General features: G+C 42.8%; 2 protein-coding genes and 1 long non-coding RNA gene across 6 annotated transcripts in view; 1 reads left to right on the forward strand and 2 right to left on the reverse strand.

The window, feature by feature from the left end:
• The window catches only part of CDK14 (cyclin dependent kinase 14), a 332201-nt gene extending 330833 nt beyond the window's left edge, over positions 1-1368 (reverse strand). The window contains exon 1 of one of the 2 annotated variants that reach the window (XM_083826967.1): positions 840-1362. In XM_083826967.1, the coding sequence (XP_083683093.1) occupies positions 840-921 (82 nt within the window). In that variant the 5' untranslated portion in view covers positions 922-1362. Of the gene's footprint in view, positions 1-839 lie in introns of both variants that reach the window. The other variant, XM_083826968.1, reaches the window with a different exon arrangement.
• Positions 1369-1409: 41 nt separating this feature from the next.
• LOC310895508 lies at positions 1410-12077 on the forward strand. The gene is made up of 3 exons (XR_014580740.1): positions 1410-1963; positions 6373-6515; positions 7010-12077. It is a non-coding gene; the product is annotated as an uncharacterized lncRNA (long non-coding RNA).
• A 9017-nt stretch (positions 12078-21094) lies between these two features.
• LOC310893972 (pituitary tumor-transforming gene 1 protein-interacting protein-like) overlaps positions 21095-23509 on the reverse strand; it is a 36207-nt gene continuing 33792 nt past the window's right edge. For all 3 annotated transcript variants that reach the window (XM_083823593.1, XM_083823594.1, XM_083823595.1), the window contains exon 7: positions 21095-22749. In XM_083823593.1, the coding sequence (XP_083679719.1) occupies positions 22700-22749 (50 nt within the window). In that variant the 3' untranslated portion in view covers positions 21095-22699. The remainder of the gene's footprint in view (positions 22750-23509) is intronic.

The raw sequence follows: 23509 nt of genomic DNA on the forward strand, positions 1-23509 counted from the left end.
TCCCTGCCCAGCTGCACCGTGATGCTGGCGGCCGGTGTTAACGCTTTGAATGCTGAATGAAGCCCAGCATTGTGCTGAAGACCAAGAGAAACACCGGCCCGAGACCACCAGAGCAACTCTTTGGCATTGTTCTCAGGAACAGACCCTGGAGCAAAACAACCTGCTGTCAAAGCCAAGCGTGAGGCGGTGACACCGGCAGGTACCGCGCTCGGCAGTGGCGCTCAGATAACGCTACCTCACGATGCTTTACGCCGGCGAAAGCACGACAAGGTTCAGCACCAGCTGACAGGCAGACTTCTTTTGTCTGGCCTCCCAAATCCCTGCTCCAGCATTATCTGCCTCAGCATCTCATGCCTCAACTTAAAAGAATGTGCAGCCTGAACCAAAAATAAATGACCAGACCTGCAACAACACCACAAAAACAACTCCCTTTCCCACGTTTTTTCTCAAGGTTTCCCTTTGGCAACGGAGCCTACCCTCTGCCGGGCCAACTCGGCTCCAGCTCCACACCGCCCGGGGACCGTCCGGTGTTCCCCGGGCCTTGCTTGTAGGAAACACTTCCTGGGGGGGCTGTGAGGGCGCCACAGCCCCCCCCGCTCCCCACACAGCCCCCGCAGGTGGAGCGGGGGACACGGGGGAGCCCCTCAGCGCTGTGGGCACCCCGGGACCTCCCCCAGAACCCCACCATCACCCCACCACCACCATCCCACCACCACCATCCCATCACTATCCCACCGCCCCATCACCCCACCCTCCCACCACCATCCCACACCCATCCCACCACCGTCACCCCGTTCCCCCGCCCGGCCCCGGCCCCGCTCCCCCCGCCGGGCCCTCACCTATGCGGCTGAAGCTCTCCGACAAAGTTCTCCGCAACTTTTTCATCCTGCCCAGCTTCTCGGCGGACTGCGAGCCGATCATGGCACGGACGGCGGGCACCCCCCTCCTCGCCAACCCCCGTCCCGGCTGCGGCACGGCCGGCACGGCCCCCGCCCGCTCTCCCCCCGGGAGCCCCCTGCCCGGGGAGCCCCCTGCCCGGTCCCGGTCCCGGCCCCCCCGGGGACGGAGCCCTAGGGAGCAGCAGCGGCCGCGGGACTCATAGCGCGGTGCCGGCCCCGCTCCCCGGGCTGCCCCGGCACGGCCCGAGGGGGGAGCCGGGGGCAGGCGGAACGCGCGGAGGGGAGCGGGGAGCGGGGAGTGCGGCCGGGTGCGGGCACGGAGGGAGGCAGCAGGGAGGGAGGGGTGCGCCGGCAGAGAAAGAAGGAGGAGGAGGAGGAGGAGGAGGAGGAGGAGGAGAAAGGCGGAGCCTGGCGGGGCAGGGGCGCCCCGCTCCGGGGCCGGGAGGAGGCGGCCGAGCCGGGCTGCAGCCAGCCCCGCCGAGCCGAGCCGAGCCGAGCCGGGCTGAGCCGGGCTGCGGGGCGGCGTCCTCGGGCCGGGCCGGCCGGGAGGGGAAGCGGGGGCTGAAAGGGGAGAGGCGGGGAGACAGCGGGCCGGCCCCGGGGCCCGTCCATCCCTCCCTCCATCCCCAACCCTCCCTCTATCCATCCATCCGATCCCTCCATCCATCCCCATCCCTCCCTCCTTCCCTCTATCCATCCAACCCCATCCCTCCATCTATCCCTCTATCCATCCCCATCCATCCGTCCCCATCCCTCCCTCCCTCCCTCCGCCAACAGCCCAGAGGCTCTGGCCCGAGGCATCACCCAGATCCACTGCAGCAGGAGGACAACGGTGCCTTGCCCCCCCAGGACTGCACCCCAGCCCTCAAGTGGAAAGCTGGGCTTCTCCCCACGTGCGTCCCAAAACGCAGCCGGCCAACAAGCCTGCAGATGCGTTAGCCTGCGGCTTAATGAGCGTTGAGGGCGTTTGATCTTGTTAACTCCACTGAACCAACGCTGCTGAAAAACAAATCAGTTTAACCCATCAAGATGGATGGCCGTGTCTAGTCCAAAACAGAAAGAAGGTACTTTTCGAGAACAATACGTGCTAGGTAACACATTTTAAAACCTGGGTTTACCTGTTTCAAATTGTATTTTGATGCGTGTTATCTGGTTAAAATGAACTTGGGTTTTAATGAGGCTAGCTAACGCAATTTACTGGGATTAGACGCTGCCCAAGCTAAGAGTTTTTAACTCAATTTTAAAAGCACATCTGTCTAGACAAGCATTTAGGTGAGTTGGGTTCAAGCCATCTGCAATTCTGAGCTCTTTGGGATCGGATCTGTCTATTTCAATGTAGCAGGGATGGCAAATACGGAGCTTCTCGAGGTGGAAATCTGCTCTCCGCTTACATGCGTGGCTCTTGTGATATACCAGATTACAGGAATTGTCCTGCTATATAGCAGTACAGTAACACTGGCAAAACGTCCTGTGCACAACCCCTGAATGTACAGCCTGTTTGATAAAAAGGCTTTCAGAGGTGTGAATCCTAATGACCCCAGTAGCGTCTTTGAAATAGGAGCTAAAATGCCACATTAATGTCGGATATGTCATATTACGGAAAGAACTGGAGACAGGGTGGAAACTGAAACCTTACAGACGGGCACAGGAAAAAAAAAAAAAAAAGAAGAAGAAGAAACAGACAAGGAGGCTGGAAGGAGAAAAAAAGGGAGGACACAAGCACTTCAGCATATTTTACTCAGTCCGTTCAAAAAAAATGACATTTAAGTCCTTAATAATAGTTAAATAGTTTGATCTTTGTTTACATCTGATGCTAATATTTGTGAATACTCCTACTCCAAGTGAAGAGGAAAACGCCGTCAACATAAATAATATTTTCTGGTCCAGAAGCAAAAGCTGAGCATTTGAGCCCTTTTCACTTTCTGTGCATACCATTCACGCCAGGCAGCCTCGCTGCCCGGCTGAGACTTGCACGAACACTGCCGTAATTCAGTCTGTGGCTTTCTCTTGGCACTTAGGGATATAGTTTCTGAGGAACCTGTAATTAACCATGCTTAACTGATGCTGTCTTACTAATGTAAACCAATGTTACTAGCACCTAGTGAATTTGGAACAACATTCCCATTTTCCCCCCTATTTTCTAGGTAAACTCTAACTGTATCGGGCACAGAGGACAAGCCTCTGCCAGGCGACTGCAGTGTGTTCTGCTTTCTGTGACAGTACAGGCAACTTCAAATTTTTTGACAAGTGTCTGGCTTTGCAGCTGCTTGGGAGCAATCTACAGGCACATGTCAGGCTCTTTTAAATCAAGGAAAATTTTGCCTAAATTAGACGGCAGTGTGGTGCCAGTGAGAGAAACACAGCCCTTGTCTCCTGAAAACTGTACAATCTCAGTCTGCAGAGATGTTACACAGACATGCTCCACCAGAGGAAAGAAGAGGTTGACGCTGTGCAGAAACCTTCAAACTGCATGTTGCAGGTTTTGTTATTCTTCCCCGTGTGGTTTTCTCTTGACAGAAACATATATGTTAAAGTCCTTCTTTGTTCTCTCCCCCGCCCAACAACCCTTTTCTGTTTCCAGGGGCACGAGCGTTGAAAACTCATTGAATTCAGGAATGTGAAATCACTTTTGCAGCTTTGATCAAGTTCATAAGTTGGTGGTTATTTTTCTTCTTCTGTATTTCCACCACCCATCTCAGGAAACCAGTAAGGCAGAAATGCACAATTTGCAAACCACAGAGATAGCAGCTATTATAATGATGACATTTTGCTTCCTTGTAGGGGCAAGCTTTTGGCTCTGCTTTTTATGTTTTAGTCTTGCAATTTGTGGCATAAGAAAATTAACATGAACAAAATGCTAAAGAATATTGCTGTTTGCTGCCTTCTTCCAAAAGCGTCTTACAGAGTTAAAGCTCGTTTGCATTTAATGGGACAGCTGCATTATAAAAAGCCAGGCACTTTATTTAAAGCATCCTTTTTTCACATCAACTCCCCAAAGATACACCCTACATAAAAAGCAGCTTGCAGTTACTTTATGACTCCTGCATCTCCTTGCCTGGCTTTGGTAAGAATTCATAACAAATCTTGACCTCTGCCACAGCCACTGAGTCAAGCTGAATCAGTCTGCAAATGTAAGGATTATCAAGTCCAATAAAAATATTTGCCAAGATATCAATTGCAAGTTGGACAACAGGAAACATTTGCCTCCATGCATCATGCAGACCAGTGAGCCTAATCATGTAAATGTTTTGCACTGAGGTACGGGGTTGGGTTTGTTATTTCTGGAGGAGAGGAGACAGCAGGGTTGGCAGTTGTTTATTATTGTGTAAACTGACATATTGTTTAAAGCTGTAAACAGTGCAGTAATGGGCCTGCAGCACTCCGTACGGCAGAAATCTACTTTCTGCAGATAGGACGGCCACAGTTGCCCTGTTCTTTGCTTGCAGGGTAAGATGAAATGACAAAAACCAAATCTGCGATGTGTGACACAGGTGGTGGCTCGCAGAGTAATAGAGAGTTGTGCATTTTCCAGATCTTTGGGCATTCCCTGTTTGGATTCACACAGTAACTTCACGTGGTCTGAGATCTCCCAGCATCCCCAACCCCCACCATTTTTCCTTAGGGACACCACAAAGGCAGTGTTTTACATTCCTGCTCTATTTGAACCCATGTGGGGCCAAGGGTTTGAATTTCCAAAACCCAAAGAGCACATAACAAGGCAGCATGTGTTTGTAGAAGAGGCAGCTAATGCCACGGCTTTGGGGTGCTGGGCAAGCCCGCCCTCACCTCGAGTGCCGTGCCTCCCTCGGGAGTGAAATAGCGAGCAGGACTGTCGGCTGTAACTCCTGCAGGGAGGGCACAGCCCCATCAGGCCTTCACTGCCAATGTAAAGTAGATCTTCGTAAATCTCCCCAGCCGAAGACATCCTCCATTAGCCCAGTCTGCTCACCTTGAAAAGCTGTCTCCCTGCCACGGCCTGTGGGACTGAGTGCTCAGAGCTGGGTTACTTGTTAACACAGCAATTCCTTAGTGACCCTCCTTTGATGAAGATGGATGTAAAGCCACAAAACACCCCTCCATTCTCTTCCCCCCACACCTGCAATCTCACTTTCACTTGTCCTCTAGAAATACTCAATCCATGATGACTGTTATCCAAAGAGAAAGGCAGGCTCTGCTAACACAAACGGTGCCATATCCTTAGGGATGTGACCTTTAAGCTCTGCTAGCAAAATGCATTAGCGACAAAAATTAAACTTCAGCAGTAACGGAAGAAGAGTACCTGTGTAATCTGAGTCCACATCATAAGCTGTTCCCCCAAAAGCTCTCAGAGCTGACATGTCATGTTTTGCCTTTTTGGTGATTGTTATTAAATCCCATTTTTTATGAACCTTTGGAAATTTACCTTGTTTGTATTTGGTGCATCCCTGAAGATAAATGGGGGGCAAACAGACTCAGATGTTACATCTCAGGCCTGACTGCTGCTGTCAGACCCCGCTCCCTGGCCTAGGAAGTGATGAGTTACAGCTCACGTAGCTCCAAAGACACAATGCAAAGGGTTTGGTTTTCTTGTCACCTGATGGCTGGCTGCTGGTTAGGAATGACCCTTTGAGCCACCCATGATTTACCTCTCAAGTACCCTCTAGTGGTCGATTTACTTCATGTACTGATGTGTGGGGTCACTTTCTATTTTCTTCTTACCTTATACTCACCTTAGCGGTGAAATGGCTGTAGGTGTAACACAGCATCTTCAGCTTTGATGTTTACAGTTCCTGTACCTGCTAGGCAGCTCCCTCCTGACATAAGCAAGTACACTTTAATTCATCAGGAAGTGTGAACTTTTTCTGGTTTGCCTATGGCAGAGTGTTGTGGGTTAACCCCAGCAGGCAGCCAAGCACCACACAGCTGCTCACCCACTTCACCACCACCACCTGTAGTGGGAAGAGAAAAGGAAGAGCAAAAGCAAGACAAGTCCTGAGTCAAGACAAAATAGTTTTATATGCGAAGAAGAAGTGGAAGAGGAAGGAAGGAAGGAAGGAAGGAAGGAAGGAAGGAAGGAAGGAAGGAAGGAAGGAAGGAAGGAAGGAAGGAAGGAAGGAAGGAAGGAAGGAAGGAAGGAAGGAAGGATATAGCAAGTGATGTAAGGGCAATCACTTGCCACTTCCCACAGGTAGACTGATACCCAGCCAGTTCCCAATCAAAAGGTGGCTAGCCTACCCACACCTGATCCTCTCTGTTTTAGTGCTGAGTGTGACATTATATGGCATGGATTACCTCTTTGGTTAGTTTGATTCATCTACTTTCTTGTGTCTCGTCCCAACCTTTTGCCCACCCACAATCTATTCACTGGCAGGGGAGGAGGGGAGACAGAAACAGAGAAGGCCTTGACACTGTGCAATCACAGCTCAGCAATAGCTAAAACATTGGTGTGCTATCAGTGTTATTATGGTCACAGATCTAAATTACTGCACCATAGGAGCTGCTGGGAAGAAGATTAACTCCATCCCAGCCAGTCCCAGTACACACAGATGGAAGGAAATCACACTGAGGATGTAGAGAGAAAAAAATCATGAACGACTATGCATCACAAACCTACATGCTTCAAACTAATAAAGAAATGTAAGTACCAATTATAAATGTAAAGCTTTTAGAATTCAAGCTGCTGTAAAAATTGTGCAATCTCCGAGACACTGCTAAGCAGGCATGTGTACAGTAGGTTTGCAGGGATTTGTATGCTGAGATGCTTTTCAGTTTAAGTTCACCTGGCTACCTAGCAACATTGCATTAAAGCTGGATGTTGTTCCTGTGAAATAAGTAGAAAAAAACTTTTAATGAGCTCATTTTCTTGTGACATCTTGATAAAGGTCTAGTAAGAAAGAAAATGGGATTTCAAATGTAATGGCCTCAGCCATTGTGAGATCAGATCCTAAAGCTTTGAAGTCACTGAAGTGTTCAAAAAATACTTTCATAATGAAAATGATGCAAAATGAAATAGCAGGAGGACTGAGGATGATCTGTTTAGATGCACTCAAAAAGCATGTGTGAATCATGTCATTTTATCGCAAATATTGGGTGAAGGGTGTTTACTGTAACATCACTATTTTTCATTGCAGCAAAGTCCCTGGCTATCAGAGCTATAGCTCTGTTTGTACAACTTGAAGATCACGCCTGTATGCATACAAAGCCGAGCTGACTGGCTGGGAAAACACAATACTTACACAGGCAGAGGAAATTTCTCATGGGCAAAGATCCGCTCATAAGTAATCCCTGTTTTTGGGAAGGCACACAAACCTAGTTGATCCTGGATGTGAGTGTTTAAGCACTACATGTGAAGTTAGAAACACATATATCTCCTGACATCTTGGACAAACAAGGTTGAAAGGTAAACCCTACTTTATTTATAAGATCTATTCAACTTCTTGTTGGTTTGCTTTTGTATTTTTCCCCATTTCTGATATACTTTAGTCATTTGCAATGGCTATCATTTAGACCAGATGTGCTAGAGAAGCAGCATATTGGATGGAGTCTGTTTATTCAATGATCTCTGCCTTTTTGGACTGCTCAGATCTTTAGGAGAGAGTATAATGGGAATATCAACTCCCCTCGGGGAGATAAGCTTCTCCCCAGCCCCCTTCCCCAATAATGCAAAACATTTGCAACGGTTATACATGAAAGACTGCTGTGTCAAATGGAAATCTGCCTTCTTAACATTAAAATCGAGATGGATTTCAGGTTTGTATTCCAACATCATCTGTTCTTTTCCTCAGGTTTGCTGCTTACACTCAGCTCTATCCCAAAATCAGCACCTTAACCAGGGAAAAACAGTTCAGCCCACATGCCACTCTCTGCTCAGGAAAGGTTTTGGAAACTATCTCACAGTTTTATTTAGTTCCTATCACTGTGGTAACAAAGCACTGCACACCATTAAGTACTGAGTACAAAATAAGTGCTGTCCTTCACTGCTAGCTTGCAATGTATTTTGGTCTTCGTAGAGGCAGCACAAAGCAGTGCTCCAAGATCTCTCAGCACCGGTCTTTCTTACATTGCAGCAGCAGTTTGAGGTTCCTGTTGCTGTTCAGTGACCTTTATGGACTAAGTGTTGTCCATGCAAGTAATGCAGATATGGACTCTGTCGCAAAAACACTGCAGTTGAAATTTACAATGGAAGGCAGCCAGTAGATGTGATAGATGGAGAATGGTAGTACACATCATCTGCAAAATGAGTCAGAAGCACAAGGCACAGCAAATTGGCCACTATGGAATATATTTCCCAGTAAAAAATGAGGTTTGAGGAAGATTAAAGAGAGGCTTTGTGCCTGCTTTTTAAAAGACCTACTTCCAGGAATTAGAGGAAGCATAAAGACATTCTAAGGAAAATTCAACTGAAGAGGAGCTGGCGACACTAATTAGAGGTAGGGGTTGGTGCAAGAAGAAAATTACATGGAATTAGGTAATAAAAAGTTTTAGAAGGGGAAAAAAAAAAAGAGGGTGTGTGTAATGCAGCAGGAGATAGAGAGGCAGCAGAAAGAAACAAAGGATGGAAGAAATACTCAGGACCATAAGCTGGAAATATGGCCTATAAAACCAGTTTTGGAAGCTGTATAAAGAACCCTTGTCAAAAATAAAGAGTAGAAACTTGTGGTAGCCAGCCTGTGAGAAGCAGAGGATTTTAGCTGCATGGAGAAAGGGAGGAAAAGCCATGCTAAAAAAAGGAGCTGCCAGGTTTAGAGAGTCTGGACCTCTGTGAAAAGAAGATGCGACAATTTCCTCAGTCTTTTGTTAAAAAAAAAAAAAAAAAAGCAGCACACTGAGTAAATGCTAAAAGGTGAGACCTCCTGCAAAATTAGGAGGAGAAAAGTCCAGGTTATTTTATTAAATTTGCGATGAACTCCAGGCATACCAACTAATTACGGGACTTGTGACAGCCTTGTCAGTACAGTGCTGTGAAACCTCAACTTGCCTGACCTATAAGTCAGGTGACAACACAAGTTATTTTAATGAAGTATCTTTCAAAACAAACTAGCAAGAAACAATTTGCAGCAGAGAAAATCTGCGTTAGAATTAATGGTATCTTAGTTCATTTCACTCCTGGCAGCCTGTGCTGCCTGGAGTCCATTTTATCCATTACCTGAACTCTGGCTCACCAATCCTGCACTGCACTGGTCTCAGCTGGGATCCTACTGCCTCTTGGAAGAATCGTTTAAAGCGTACAGCCATGCGTGGGTGATGGAAAGGATCGGATCCTGAAAGAATATCATGGGGAGATGTTGGGTGAAGGGAATGCTTTCAAACAGGAGGGGCTGACCAGCATGTTCAAAACGGTTTTGGGGTACCACAGCTGGAGGCAAGGAGGCAAATTGGAGAGAGGTGGGAGAGATGATGACAAGCAAGAGGAAAGCAGTGGGCTGGAACCATTAGGCTAGAATTAACAGAGAAGTAGGTTCAGATCTAAGTAGAAGGAAGTCAGTCTGGTAGAGAGAAAGTCATCCCTGTAAAGCTGCTAGCCAGAGCTGCATGGCAACTCCAGAGCTTAATACAGAGGTCTTAGTACTTCGATGAGCAAATCCATTAGTGTTGCTGGTCTATATGTAAACAAGGATTACAAGATATGTCTGCTTACATCAGCAATGAATTGATCCCAAAAACCTGTGAAATTGCAACTAGATCTAACCTTATCCAAAGTTTACAACTTTTCATTATTTATTTTACCACGATTGTAATGATTAAATTTCAAAACAAATTTCAAGCCCAGTATATATTCATGTCATCTAACCTCAAGCTTTAAATTAAGTACCCAAACTCTCCACGTATGATCAGAAGAAGTATGAAATTCAGGACTAATTAGCATTTTTATTACTGAGGTCATATAAGAAAAGTTTGCCAATCACAAAGTACTCTAACAGGGCTCTATTTACTTCTATATAATTTTCCAGATATCATATTTTGTTTCTCCTTTGTAAGGAGGCACCTCTAAAATGTAATAAAATGAACAGGACTTTCAGGGTGATTCAGTTAGTATAGTAAGAGTTTAGACAGTAAGTAGTCCCAAATTACTTGCTAAAGTATTTAAAATATTTCTGAAATTCCCCTGGCACTCACAATCATCCAGGATGGACATATCTATAAGATTTATAAAAAGTGATGCACAACATAAATAAATGCACATACCCACAGAAAAATATCCTTGGGGAGTGATTCCCAAGACACATTCCACATATATATATTTATATATATATACTCTATTTTGGTGAAAGCTTTCCTTGACAGAGTGCTGCTAAGAAAAATGTCTTTCAGAAAAAACAGTCTGTGGGTTATACAGTCCTATGGAAAGCCCCTGATAATTTCATCTCCCGGAGTTAACAAAACAAGGCTCTCATAATTGCATGTCGTGCTCCAAGGATCCCAAAGGAGGTGAACTTAAGCCCTCATTACTCCATCCCAGTCAAATGAAACAAAATCTCTATTGCCTTCAACCCACCTTTTCACCTAGTTCCTCCAGTTCATAGATAGCTACTTTGCCATGGAAGAACCTTACTCTGTATGAAACTTCAATGCTTTGTTTCTCATTTTTTTACTGAGAACAAGAAGGGGAAACACTGAAAGCCAGTAAATCAGAATAACCCATGTCCTCAGAAAGAGTTCCTTGGTACTATAGCAACAGCAGAGAAAAAGAAAAGACTCAAGCAGAAGGGAGTATATACGGGACATTCTTCAGGAGAAAACAGATTGGAGATAAAGGAAACAAGCTATCAAGGAACAGAAATATGTCAATTTTTTTGCTGTTTAATAATAAAAGCACATTGATAGCACAGTATCACTCTTTTTGTTTTTTGTTTTTTTTTTCAATTTCTATACTGAGGATTAGGGGTTGGCCTTGGAAGGTGACAGTCAGTGACCTAGCAGGGCTTTCTGTGGTGCATTGTGTCCAAAGATCATCTGTCTTTTCAGACACAGAACTCAGATGTTGTGATACATGGTCTGTGTTTGATGTCAGCAAGAACATTGGTCTCAGTAATGACAAACAGCTCGGTCTGCATCTATCCTTCCATCCATCTGAGCAGCTTTCACATTAAGTAAATGAGCAGTTTTGTTTCATAGTTCTTCCCAGGATAACTTGAAGAGAAGGTTTGCTTTACTGTGTTCAAAATTAATTAAACAAATGCTCAGCACTTTGTTCCTTGTTGCAAGTCCCAATTCAAGATATGCTTCAATGTACTTCAGTAAGTATAGTTTTGTCTTTCTTAATTTGACTGATGTCATATGTCTGTATTTTAAAATGGGAGTTCATCATGTGATGCAACTAGAAGATACAAAGAAAAAATATTAATTTATTTTTTTTTAATCTATGTGATGTACTGAAAAGAACGTCAGGAAGGAAATTTGTAACAAAAGACACAGACTTTATGTCTCCTTTTTTGCTTCACATCCTAATCTAATTATGTATTCCTTCAAATGACAGTTCCCTTGTGATACTCATTTAAGAAAAGTAATAACCTGTGCAATGATTAAAACCAACATCGTAGAACTACTCCATCATATCCAAGATCCAAATTCATCATAGAACTGTCTGATCAGATTTGGTGGTGCCTAGCCCCAGGGCATTAAATATCTTCTCTGAGTGATATAATTCTGTATATTTGCAGAATTTAAGTATTCATATTTTTAAATTTTTTTTTAATGTTTTTCTTTGAAAAAAAAATATTTCAACACAAATTAAAATTAATCCAGCACAGTGCTTTTCTTCAAATGGCATCGCTCCACAGCTATTTGCGCCAAGCCACTTGCAGGCAGCTGCAGCTCCCCGCTCCATGGCTGCATGCTCCAGTCCTCCCCCCGTGAACTGGCGCTGACGCTTGGGTGGCTGCTCAATGAGCCAGTTCAGGGACCTGATTCAGCTGAAAATGAACACCCTCCACAGGCCCTCCCCTTCAAAAGTGACTAATTTTCAGCCAGATGAAGTCTCTGCACTAACACACCACATCGCCTTCCCCAGTTCTGCTGCTGACGTTGGAAACAGAGGCATATTTATAATAAGCATGCTAATAAAGTTGGAAGACTTTAAGACAAAACAAAATAAAAAGTGGCAAAAAGAGAATGCTGTCTCAAGGTTAATACATGGTAGAACTTTCCTTGTTGTGTAGGTAAGCGAAAGGAGTCAAAGGCTTTCCTTTGTTTACACCCTTCTCCCTCAAATAGTTTTCAAACTCATGATTTATTCTTTGAGGAAGAAAAATTTAGCATTTAAATTGCCACATCCAGGCATATATGCCTGAAAACATTATTGAAGTCATGTATCCTTTCAAATGAAAGCAAAGAGACTTCTATCTCCGATTATCTAAATCTGATTGTAACACAACAAAGGATCTGCAAGTATTTTGAATGTCATGCCAACATGCCTAAATTCTTGTAATTCTTAGTGTTCTTTTTAATTCCAATCTGAGAATTATTCTGATAACATACTGTATAGATAACATTTTAAATTTATTCATTACATTCTGATAATTTTGTCATGTAATTACATTAATGAAGTGGGTATTGTCCTTTCAAGTTATTTTAGAAAGTACCATGTTATCAGCATGTAATAAACCTCATTTATCTATCCTTCCTCTTTTACTATCATGTCTAGTAAATACTATTAAAAGCTTTTTTAAATGCTCCCTTGCTCAGTTAATTTTTTTTAATTATTATTTTATTTTTTTTTACAATATCATTACACAGTCTAATTGAGTGATTAGTTTGCATGCCAATTATAGAAATACAGAGTTGAATAACTGGAACTATTGCAAGTTACATAACAAAAAATGAGCTAAAAGAACAATAACATTTTAAAGGATCACACAGAGTGGTGAAACCGAGAGTTAAGAATTAGGCACATTTGGCAGAGTGCATTGCAAAGCAGAGCTGGTCTCAGGAGCTGCTCTCAGGAAATCGACCCACTGAAAAGAGGATTCTCTAAAGCCCATCTAGAAAACAGGTTTTATACCATGCCTTGCACTCTTCTTCTCAATTTTGAGTGGGAAAAAAAATCTTTCCGCTAGAGGATTTTTTGCACGCAGCAATTTTATTGTCAGGTTTGTAGTAACATCAGACTTGTAGCTTTGGCCAACCATCATATGCTATATTTGATGAGGACTAACTCAGCACCAAGATGGCTTTGAATACCCTACTTTCACAGTTTCATGGCCCCCTGTTTGAGCCTTAAATGCTCTTAATATGACAGGGATGCCCATATGTATGGATGAGAAGCTGTAGGGGACAATTTGTTAACATATTTGCACAACACCAAGCATGTTACTGTCTGATGAAGTCGGTGTTTCTGATACTCCTAGAACGTGGGTGTTTGATAAAGACAACAGTGGCCATGGCTGAGGAGTTCCCAAGTGTTGATAGATTTGATTTTATAAACGTTTTGTTTTTTCTTTTTTTAATATGATTTTCCTCACAGATGGGAATGGCAGTTACAAACCAATTATAATAAAAAAGAAAATTGGAAATGACCTTAGCATAATTTGCGTGTATAGGCGGTATCTCCTCCCCTAGAGGCCTAGTCCACCTGATCCCACTGCCTCAAAAGAAATTCACTATATCAGCCTGCATCGAGTTCTGGTCTCTTGTGAATCGACTGGATTTACAGGACAGGGCTGAGCACTGAAATGAGTTGTGTGTTTCAGCAGAAGCAATAACTAATCAGAGCATGCAGCTAGTCATGACATTTGCAGCCCAGAATAGATGTTTAATCTCTTTAAAAACACCTCCCTAAATGTTTTTATTCTGTGTTATTCACACTCCACCTACCATATGTATAACAGCACAAAAAGTAAGAAATTATTCCTGATAAGGGACTTCTGAAAGTTCTTCTAATGCTGTTAATGAACAAAGAGGAAAAAGTGCAAAGAGAAACTGAAATCTCCAAAAATAGTGAGATATTTTATTTTGGCTAAAACCTCTGCCAAAATTCTTCGCTCCCATCCTGGGAGAGCTGCTCGCTTGCATTTGCTCTTCTGGCACTGGTCTCCACTGGCTCAACCCCCCCACAAGCTGAGGGGTTTCCAGCGCTGCCTGCAGCTGGCCTCACCGCTGAGCTTCCTGCTCCCACGCGCTGTGCTTTTTAAGCGTCCCCAGAAGCAGGACCTCAAATGTCAAACCAACAGAGCACGTGGGAGCAGCACTGACTCCCAGTAACTTAAAAGCAATGTCAGCCTCTTTATGTGCTTTAGAGAAATGTACTAGAAGCAGAGTTTACTGGATGTTAAACCCAACCACTCTTCAGGTAGCTCTGAACTAGATATTTGTACAGTTCTCTGCCTCTTTTCTCCCCAGCTGTACATCAAATCGCTTGATGAAATCAAACATATCCATACAATTTGCACTGTCTAGATAGAGTACTATGAATCTCAAGACCATTAACTATATAGAGGGGCAGGAAAAAAAGTAAACTGCATGCCTTGTTGTTTAGGGTAGAGTGCAGAAATATGCACGAGACCATGTAAATGTGGCTTAGTCTTAAAAGAGGTCTCACATCACTGAGATATGCAGTTGTGAAACACCATGCAAAAAATTGAGATGGAAGACCACAGCTTGTAGAAAATAATGGCATACGTATAAAGAGATGAAATTCTTAAACATACATGTCAGAAAATTCAAGCTCAGCACAACTGAAAGTGTTACTTATGTCTTAAAATGTAAAAGCTGTGAAGATATCGTAGTGCACCATGACAGGGCAGATTGCTGAAGATCTGAAGCAGACTTTGAGAATAAATGGAAGATAAGAGATCCTTGCAGCAGCAGGAAGGACTTCCAGGCTCTTAATGTTAGATAAACAAGCAAATAAATGGATGCAGCAAGGGCCAAACAGGGAATAGAAAAGATGATGCAGGAAAAAAGTAGAAGCTACAGCAGATTATGAAGTGGTTTGTGTTTTGCAGGATGCTTCCTGCTCCCAGGCACTGACTTCTACTCCCTGACTTTGAAGACTTCTCCCCAGTTAGCGTTATTCTAACATGCGTAGGCTAAGATTAACTCTGGATGTCTGCACACTGCAAGGAATCATCTCCAACTCTTAACACAAATAGCTTCAGACACGAGGAGTGGGACGTAGCCTTGAAAATAAAAGAAATTTTCTCTTGTGTCAGACCAATGGTGCCTTTAGCCAGTATTCTCTTGCCTGTTAAGGAGGCTGACTGCTGTGCTGACATCTGGATCTTTGCAAAAACTCCAAAAGACAATCACCCATGAGGGTGATTGTCCAGTGACACAACTAAGACTGTGAAGTCTAAAATCCAGAACAAAGTTATCCCTCCTAAACCACAGCACCTGATCTCTGCTGCTGAGTATGGAAGGGTGGGAACAACTTTTCAGCTCCATCAGGAGCATGCTCTGCTCTTGGTACCATGTCTGTGTGGAGGCATGAATGAGCCTTCTCTCCACCAGCTTGCCCCAAAATGCAGCCATGACAACATGATGCCATGCAGATGCTCACCTGCTTCTTGCTTGTAACTGCAAGGAAAGTAGCATAGCTGTACCTGCAATCGGCACCCACAAAACAAGATGACGCAGAGAGAAAGAAGCCTTTGTTCTGCTGGCTCTGGCTGTGAGCTGGTCAAATAAAGCATCAAAGCACTTCACTAGTCTGTAGCAACAGTGTCAGTCCTGCCACAAAACTTTTTGTTTTGTTTTTTTGTTTGTTTGTTTGTTTAATTCATTGCTTGCAAACAAAAATAATAAGGAAAGAGTCACAAATAAAACTGCTGTTTAAGAGACCACAGACTGTAGACCATTCCCCTCATACTGTCCCTGATTCACAATTTTATTAACAAAGTCATTGGGTCTATCTACAAAGTCCTTTTAGCATTCCCTTCACTAAAGAAGACTAGCTGTCCATGAGTTTGCATTTTTGAACCTGCTGATATTGTCTGTCTCCACCGCCCCATGACAGCTTGCTCCAGAAGCACTTCGTCTGTGTTAAATTGATCTCCTGCTTGTTTCACTGTGGGTGTCCTGGTTCTGGTAACGTGAAGTTGCAGTTCTGAGCTCACCTTATCCATCGCCTTGATTACTGTAAACCTCAATCACATCACTCTCTTCTCTTTTTTTCCCTCTAGCTTGAAGAGGTCCAGCTTTTTGGTCTCTCCTCATAAAACAGAAAATTTCATGTAACAAAATGACACCCCTTTGCCCCCTTCCTGATGCTCAGTAAACCATTAGCTGCTATATGATTTCATAGCAACTTAAAATTTAGCAAGTAGTGATTTTTTTTTTGGCTGCTATATGATTTCAGAGAATTGTCAGTAGCGACTCAGATCTTTCTCTGGAGCTGCAGATGCCAATTGCAAGTTCGGCATCATGTAGGCTTAGTCTTTTTCCTCAGTTGCATTACTTCACTTTTGTCTGCACTAAAGCCCACGTGCCCACATACTCAGTTTTGTGAGGTCTTTCCGTGGACAGCTTCACCAATAGTCCAGCATTATCATCATCAGACTTGGAGATCTCACTCCTCTAGGTGACCAGGATGCTGAGTCCTAGCACCTATCCCTGCTGCTCACCCTTCACCATTCTTAAAAATTATTTGCCATCTTCCCTTTGACATGCTTTCAGTTTGTGAAAGAACCTTTCCTCCAATCCCGAGTCAAGTTCGTTTCTTTAGTAACCTCTGGTCAAAAGTTTTTTTGTAATTCCAGCTGTGCCATAGTCACTAGATTGATGTTATCTGTGCACTCACTGACACCTTCCTAGAACTCCAGCCAGTCAGAGAGGCAGGATTTTCCATTGTAAATGACATGCTGAATCTTTTCCATGCTGATCTAATCTATCCAGCGCTTCACTGATCTGAATTTACTCTGTAGATTAGTGGAACTTCAAGAACATGCAGGAAGAAGACTGCAGCACTAAAGAAAACTTTGGCACATTTGAAATATAATAGGTAAAATTGTCACCTTGCAGATTCCCACAACACCTTGAAAAGCTGTAAGCCCTGTTTTGCCAGGGCTGAGGACTTAAGAGGTCATTGGGTTATAAGAAATTAAGAAGTGCCATACTGATAAAAAGGAAAAGAAGTAAGGAAAAGAGGTAACGGGAGCCTTGAGCAACCTGGTCTAGTGGAATGTGTCCCTGCCCATGGCAGGAGGGTTGGAACTGGGTGATCCTGAAGGATCCTTTCCAAACCAAACCATTCCATGATTCGACGAGAGCTTGATGGCCTTTTTTCTTGAGGTCAAGAGTTGTGTGTGTGTGTCATACCTGAACCGCTGCTTGGGAAATCAGTAACTAGGGCTGGTCTGAGAACAGCAAGTGCCTGACTCTATTTCAAGCCAGGTGACAGCTAGGGTGTAGGAAAGTTTGCCCTTGAGATGCAGGTCAGAAATACAGTTAGCTCAGGAGCTGTGACAGAAACGGTGCTATGAAAATCCACCTAAACTTGGGGTAATTAAACATTTCCTAATCATTTTAGCTGTGTTTCCAGTTGACAGCTCCTTGCACAGACTGGACTGAAGGTCAAAATTAAAAAAAAAAGGAAAAATATGTCTCTGGACAGGCTGCAAATAACTTTTTCTTCATCCTGCATCTTACTTTATCATGTTAATATACACACAGATTCAAGCTTACATGGTTCTCAAAGTGACTTTGCTTACTCCTACTCATTTATCTGCCAAGCAAGCATTTGACTCAAAGTGACAGCTGAAAAACTCTGCCCTCTATTACTTTTTCATGTTGAGAAACAATTGCTTTATCAGCAAGAGAAAAGTCACTCCAACATTTGATTTACAGTATATACCAATGGTCCAGCCACCCAGTCAGCAGATAAAGTTGTTAAACTGCTGAAACCCATTGGCAGTTTTCTCTTGGTCTGGACTTAGTTTCTGCCCCTCCTGCTTTGTGGAAGCTCACATAAGACACCACCAAAGAGTTTCTTTGTAAACTGTGTAAGATAGGTGAGGAAAGTTTGGCATTTTCAGCCACTCTTCCTATACACAGTAAGCCTGGTTGTTGATACAGCAAATAAATTGACGTGAAAATGCTTGATAAGGCAACTCAATGGAGCTGAGTATTTTGATACAAAAGACCACCACTCTACCGTTTCCCCACTTAGTGCTGTGACTTCCCTTTTGCCCCCCTTCACAGCCTTTCCCTTTCATGGAAAGTTTGGTCCATCCACTGCTTGCATATTGCCCAGCCTCCACCACGTCACTTTAAGTTAAAGAAGCATGAAGAACCAGAGTGAAAGCAAAGAATTTTGTTCTCATTCTGGCATTTAATATCTGTTGTAAGGAACTCAGCATCAGAAGGTAAAGCAGTGACTTTTTTTTCTTTAATTACTAAAATGTGTTGGTGAGGACAAATGCACTTGAACTCACACAACCAGTGATACATGGCAAGAAGACTTAGACATGAAGATACCATGAAGCTGAAAAAATGAAAGTGCTTGGCTTGAGAGCCAGCACACATTTCTAAGTGTTCAGTCATATGATCTTCTCATGCTGCATCCAAACCATTAACGATGCCACATGAAAGACTGAATGCATTTCCCCAGCCAGAGCATAAACCACATGAAGACATTAAATAAATAAAGGTTCTATAGGTTTGGGATTTTGTTTGAAGGTATCACATCCATAACCTTTTCTTTCAAGTTTTGGACAAAGAAGTATTTGGGAAGTGGTCTCAGCCAGTTCTGCGAAGTGCCAGCAGAAACCTGGCTTCAGGAATATTCTGGAGCTAACCACACTTCGGTCTGGGAAATACTTTGACAAGTATTCCTTCCTCTCTCTCCTCCAGTTGGCAACAAGTCTGGCGCTGCTGTCTTTTGGAGAGATGCGAGCACGTATGTGCCTTCAACAGCCTCCACCCACGCAGCCTCTCTGAGCCACGATTTGCAGCACAGGGCAGCCCGGGCTGCTTGCAGCCCCAAACCCAGAGCTGACCAGGCTCAGAGACAGGCAGGAAGTGCAACTGCTGCCAACACCGCTGCCTCCCAGCCACTGACTTCCCCACTCTCCCCAGTCGTCTCCTCCCAAAATTTCTTTTTTTCTTTATTATTTTCCTGTTCGGTTCCTGGCAGAAAGAAGAGGGGAAGAAAAGTATGCTAGCTAATTCTTGCACTCCTTTCAGGACAAACTGAAAATCTCGAGCACTGCGTGTTCCGCAGCCCTTTTGTAGGCACCCTATAACCACAGGACGTGTCACCTCCTGGGATGCTTACTTGGTGTAATAAGAAATAGCAGTTTGGCACACAGATTATTTGAAAGGATAGGCAGCAAAAATTGTGTATGGAAGTCTGACACAAAGAAGACCCTATACTACATAAGTAAATAACAAAAAATTGACTATTTTTCAAAACAATTTTCGTATGCCCATTTCATAATCAAATAACAAATAAATAGGACGGTGCAGAAAATAAATGGACTCATCATCAAGCCCAAGCTTTCAGAAGTGGCAAAAAGTATCCTCCGGCACTAACAAAAAAAGTTAAAATAGCAGACTTCAATCTGTCTAAATTCTCTTTACATAAATAAATTACATCTCTCAACATTAAACTTAAACCAACCCATTTGAGTTTTCAGGACTGGAAGTTCTGTTCTGTTGAAAGATAAAAGTGTATTTAGACTTCTCAGTTTCTTAGCCTGCCCTTCTTTTCAGACAGTAACACTTTCACTACTAAAACTAACCAGCAATAACTGAAAAAGTCTACAGAGGACAGAGAGAATAGAGCTTGAAGGAAAGGGAGGGAAGCCTGACAAAACCAGGTGATTAGCAGAGGTATTATGGCTTAGGCCATGCTGTTTCCTTACGTAGCTTCACTCTGTTTATATGTTGCATCCCTTCTAATTCTTTTGTTGGCACATGAAGAAGGGGGAGCTCATTACTGAAAGTGATAAATGCCTTTGTTCACCCACCTGGGAACCAAAGATATGATGTTACTTCTTTTTACCGTAGCTTTCCCAATTTCTTGTGACTGCACTACAATAACCAGACTAGCAACCTTGCTACTGATAAGCCAAATCCACTATTTCTGGAAAAGTAAGAAACGTTGATATACAAGAAGGCCCAGAGAAGGCTGCAATTAATATACCAAAATGAGGATATGTTCCATCCAATTAACTCCTCCAATGAACACGCAAATATAGGTTAAATAATCTGAAGTCTGGGGACTGTTTGGGGATTTGTGTTTTCTGAGCTTTAAGGCTGCTGCCCGCAGCGGTCTCATTAAATTGAACTTGAATTGGTCTTGAACTGCATAAGCAAGATCATACAGCGCTAGATGTCCAGCTTGACTTTTGTATAAATTATAGCCTACACTGTGAAGTTAGCATATGCTAACAGACTGGTTAAAAGAAATTTGACCAATTCTTACTTTTTGATGCCCACAACCACCAGGCTCACATATTTACAATTACATTTGCTTCACTCAACCTTCTCTTTAAATGTAATAGGCAACTATTCTCCACCCATTCCATACCCCTGAAGTATTTTGGGTCTTAAGAAAGGTTCACCCTCCTCCCCCTTTTGTTAGAAGGCATGACAGCCCACCCTTCACATACTGTAGCAGGTGCTGAAGAAAAATGTGTTTCTATTAAGTCAGGAATGTCACTACTTGGATCAGGAGACAGCAGGCAGACCATCATTTTTGCAGAAGTTCTCTCCAGGGAATACCATCAGCACGTTTTATTTCCACACTATCAACTCACTCTTATCACAGACCATCATTCTCCCAAGACAGCCCTTTGAGTAATACCTCAGACTTGAGAACAGCTGAGTTGAGAAAACATGAAATTAAAAAGTGCTAAATATGAGTTAAGAAAAAAAAAAAGAAAGAAAACTGCACCATTGTTTCATCAATGTTAATTCCACTACAGATTCAGGAACTGGGAGCCATATTTTTACATAAATTCCTGAGGAACTGTATATTCAGAGAGAAAAATACAGTGAAAAAAGTGGAAGTGAACACTGTACCAAAATCAGCAATAGAAGATAGTTACCAAAGCTGAAGTACAGGCAGGTTCTCCGGCACTGGAAGAAATGGCAATTCACCTCTGTACGCACAAACAAGATTTAATTCCCACCACACCTACATGGCATTACATTCTTATTCTTTTGTCAGGAAACAGTGAAAGCAAAACCACATTCTTTCCCTTCTCTAACTCATACTTGATCACTTCTTTTAAACTAAGTTAACATTGTAAAGACCAGAACTGAACAGAACCAAATTAAGGATGTTAAAGCATTTATTTTAAGAACATTGATAAAAATAACATGAATATATTCAATACTGTACATTTAACGGATAATACAGAGAGGTTATTTAAACCGTACAAGCTCCTCGCTTGTTGCATTACACTGGTAAGCTAGTAAAAATGCTCAATGAAACACCTCTAGGAAAAGAGAGAGGAAATAAATCACATTATGGAAAAGAATAAAAGGTTAAAAAACAAATACTTTCTTACTATGCTAGGTCTGGCTGGGATGCATTTAACATTCTTCACAGTATGGCCTGCATGGCACTGTGCTTTGTATTGGTGGCTAAAATGAGTTGCTAACACATCAGTTCTTTGGCCTTTGCTGAGCAGTGCTTGCATAATGTCAAGGTTCTCATTCTCCCCACTCTGCCCCCACCAGGAAATAGGCCAGGGCTGTGCAAGAAGCTGGGAGAAGACACAGCTGGGACAGCTGACCCGACCTGACCAAAGCGATTTGCCATGCCATGCCACATTATACTCAGCACTAAAAAGGGAAGAGGGCGTTTTGGTGGGAGCTAGTCAGTGCACAGAAACTGGCTGGGCCGAGGTCTGCTCCAGGGAGGTGGTGATCACAGCACTTGGTTTTGGCTTTTTTTTCCTCCTTTCCCTTCCTCCTCCCATTTCCTTCACTTACTAAACCACCTTAATCTTGACATATGGGTTTTCTCACTTTTGCTGTTCCCATTCTCTCACCCCTTCACTTTGAAGGAGCAAGTGTCTGGGTAGCATTAGCTGCTGGCAGGGGTCAACCCACCACACTTACTCTATTACAAACTGCAGAATGTTGGCAACATTTGATTTTTACTTTTTAAACACTAAGCTTACAAAAGAAAGTGTTCACAAAGTTAAAGTTAGGTACATGTTCATCTAGTCGAGCATCAGGTACATTTTTACCAAATGTAGGCCTTGCCAATGTTGCTGTATAATTTCTTTTTCAAAATCAGTAATATAGCCAGAGTATATATTAACATTTCCGTTACTGCATTTAATTACTCAAACAGATAGATGTTCCCCTCACTCAACCCTTACACATTAATCTTTCCTCTTTTTCCGGGGGGGGGGGGGGGGAGTAAACACTCCTCATTCTATGAGGACACAAGAATGTGCCTGGTGTAGTTCCTCCTCCATACCAACATGAGCTATTTCTGCTGTGTAAAGCTATGCTTCCTTGTTGCCTTTTATTTTTATACAAGGAATACAGTAAGGAAAAAAATCTTTATTTAGGAACACAGGAACAACTGTTTAAGTGGCAGTTAAGACTGAATTCAAATACATGATCTTGACTGTAAACCATCTAAATAAGGTAACAAAAGACAGAGGAGGAAAGGTAATGTTTCACACAAATGTCAATATAAGCAAACATTTCAACAACCAAAAGCATTTATAAAAAAATCATTCTATATAGGTAAGAGATATGTATTTCGTGCAGTCCTCATCCACACCTAGCTTTAAAACTGGGAGTGGGGGAGGTAAAAGGAGAACAATCTTTGGAAAAAGAGATCTCAAAGGGCAAATGAAAACAAAAAAAGTCTCCTTGTATTCTGGAGCTATATGTCTAATGGAATGTGCTCAGCTTTATTCATTCTCAAATCTGCTGTATGGATTATCAGAATCCTGAAGAAGACCTGCAAAACAAAAATAAGATTATTACATTTATCATTTTCTTACCAGTATTGCTTATAAGGCTTGAGTTACTGAGCCCACTGAAATAGGTACTCTATTTAACAAAACTAAAAGGCAATTCTTGTCTTGGAATAGATGACCTATCATCACCCAGACACTCAAATTGAAATTGTTCTTAAACACTCTTATTTCTCAGACTATAATCATGAACAGGTATTTCATGATTTGAGGGAGAAACCATTTCTGTAAGTTCTTATGGAGAAAACATTTCTCATTTGTGAGGTATACTCCACAGAACACATTTCTGAGAGAGACAAGTTTACAAAATCTAAGCAGGGATGGCTCAGGAAGAGCAGATTCAGACTGGCCAGTTTATAAATTAAAGCTATTATAAGATCACCATCCTTTTAAATGTAAGGCACTGCTATTTTGACTTAGTTCTGCTTTGAATATGCACAACCATTTGTCACTTTCAGCCATTTGCTGCATTTCCAGAACAGGACAACAATCTCTAAGAACAAATGAAGATGACCTCTGCATTCACCGAAACCTCCAGGGATAGAACAAGTGCACCACTTCAAGCAGATTGCAGTGTGTTTCCATCACAAAGATTCTTGACGTTTTAACCAGAATATTGTCACAGAAAGCATTGTAAAGCTGTCCAATTCTACTGGGTGACTGGATACGCATACCATCTTCTTTAAGGATTAGTTGAGCAATCACTGTTCCATACAGCAATTATTTCAAAAAGACTTAAAAACC

The sequence above is a fragment of the Anser anser genome (genome assembly GCF_964211835.1).
Source record: "Anser anser genome assembly, chromosome: 2".
Taxonomy (NCBI): domain Eukaryota; kingdom Metazoa; phylum Chordata; class Aves; order Anseriformes; family Anatidae; genus Anser; species Anser anser.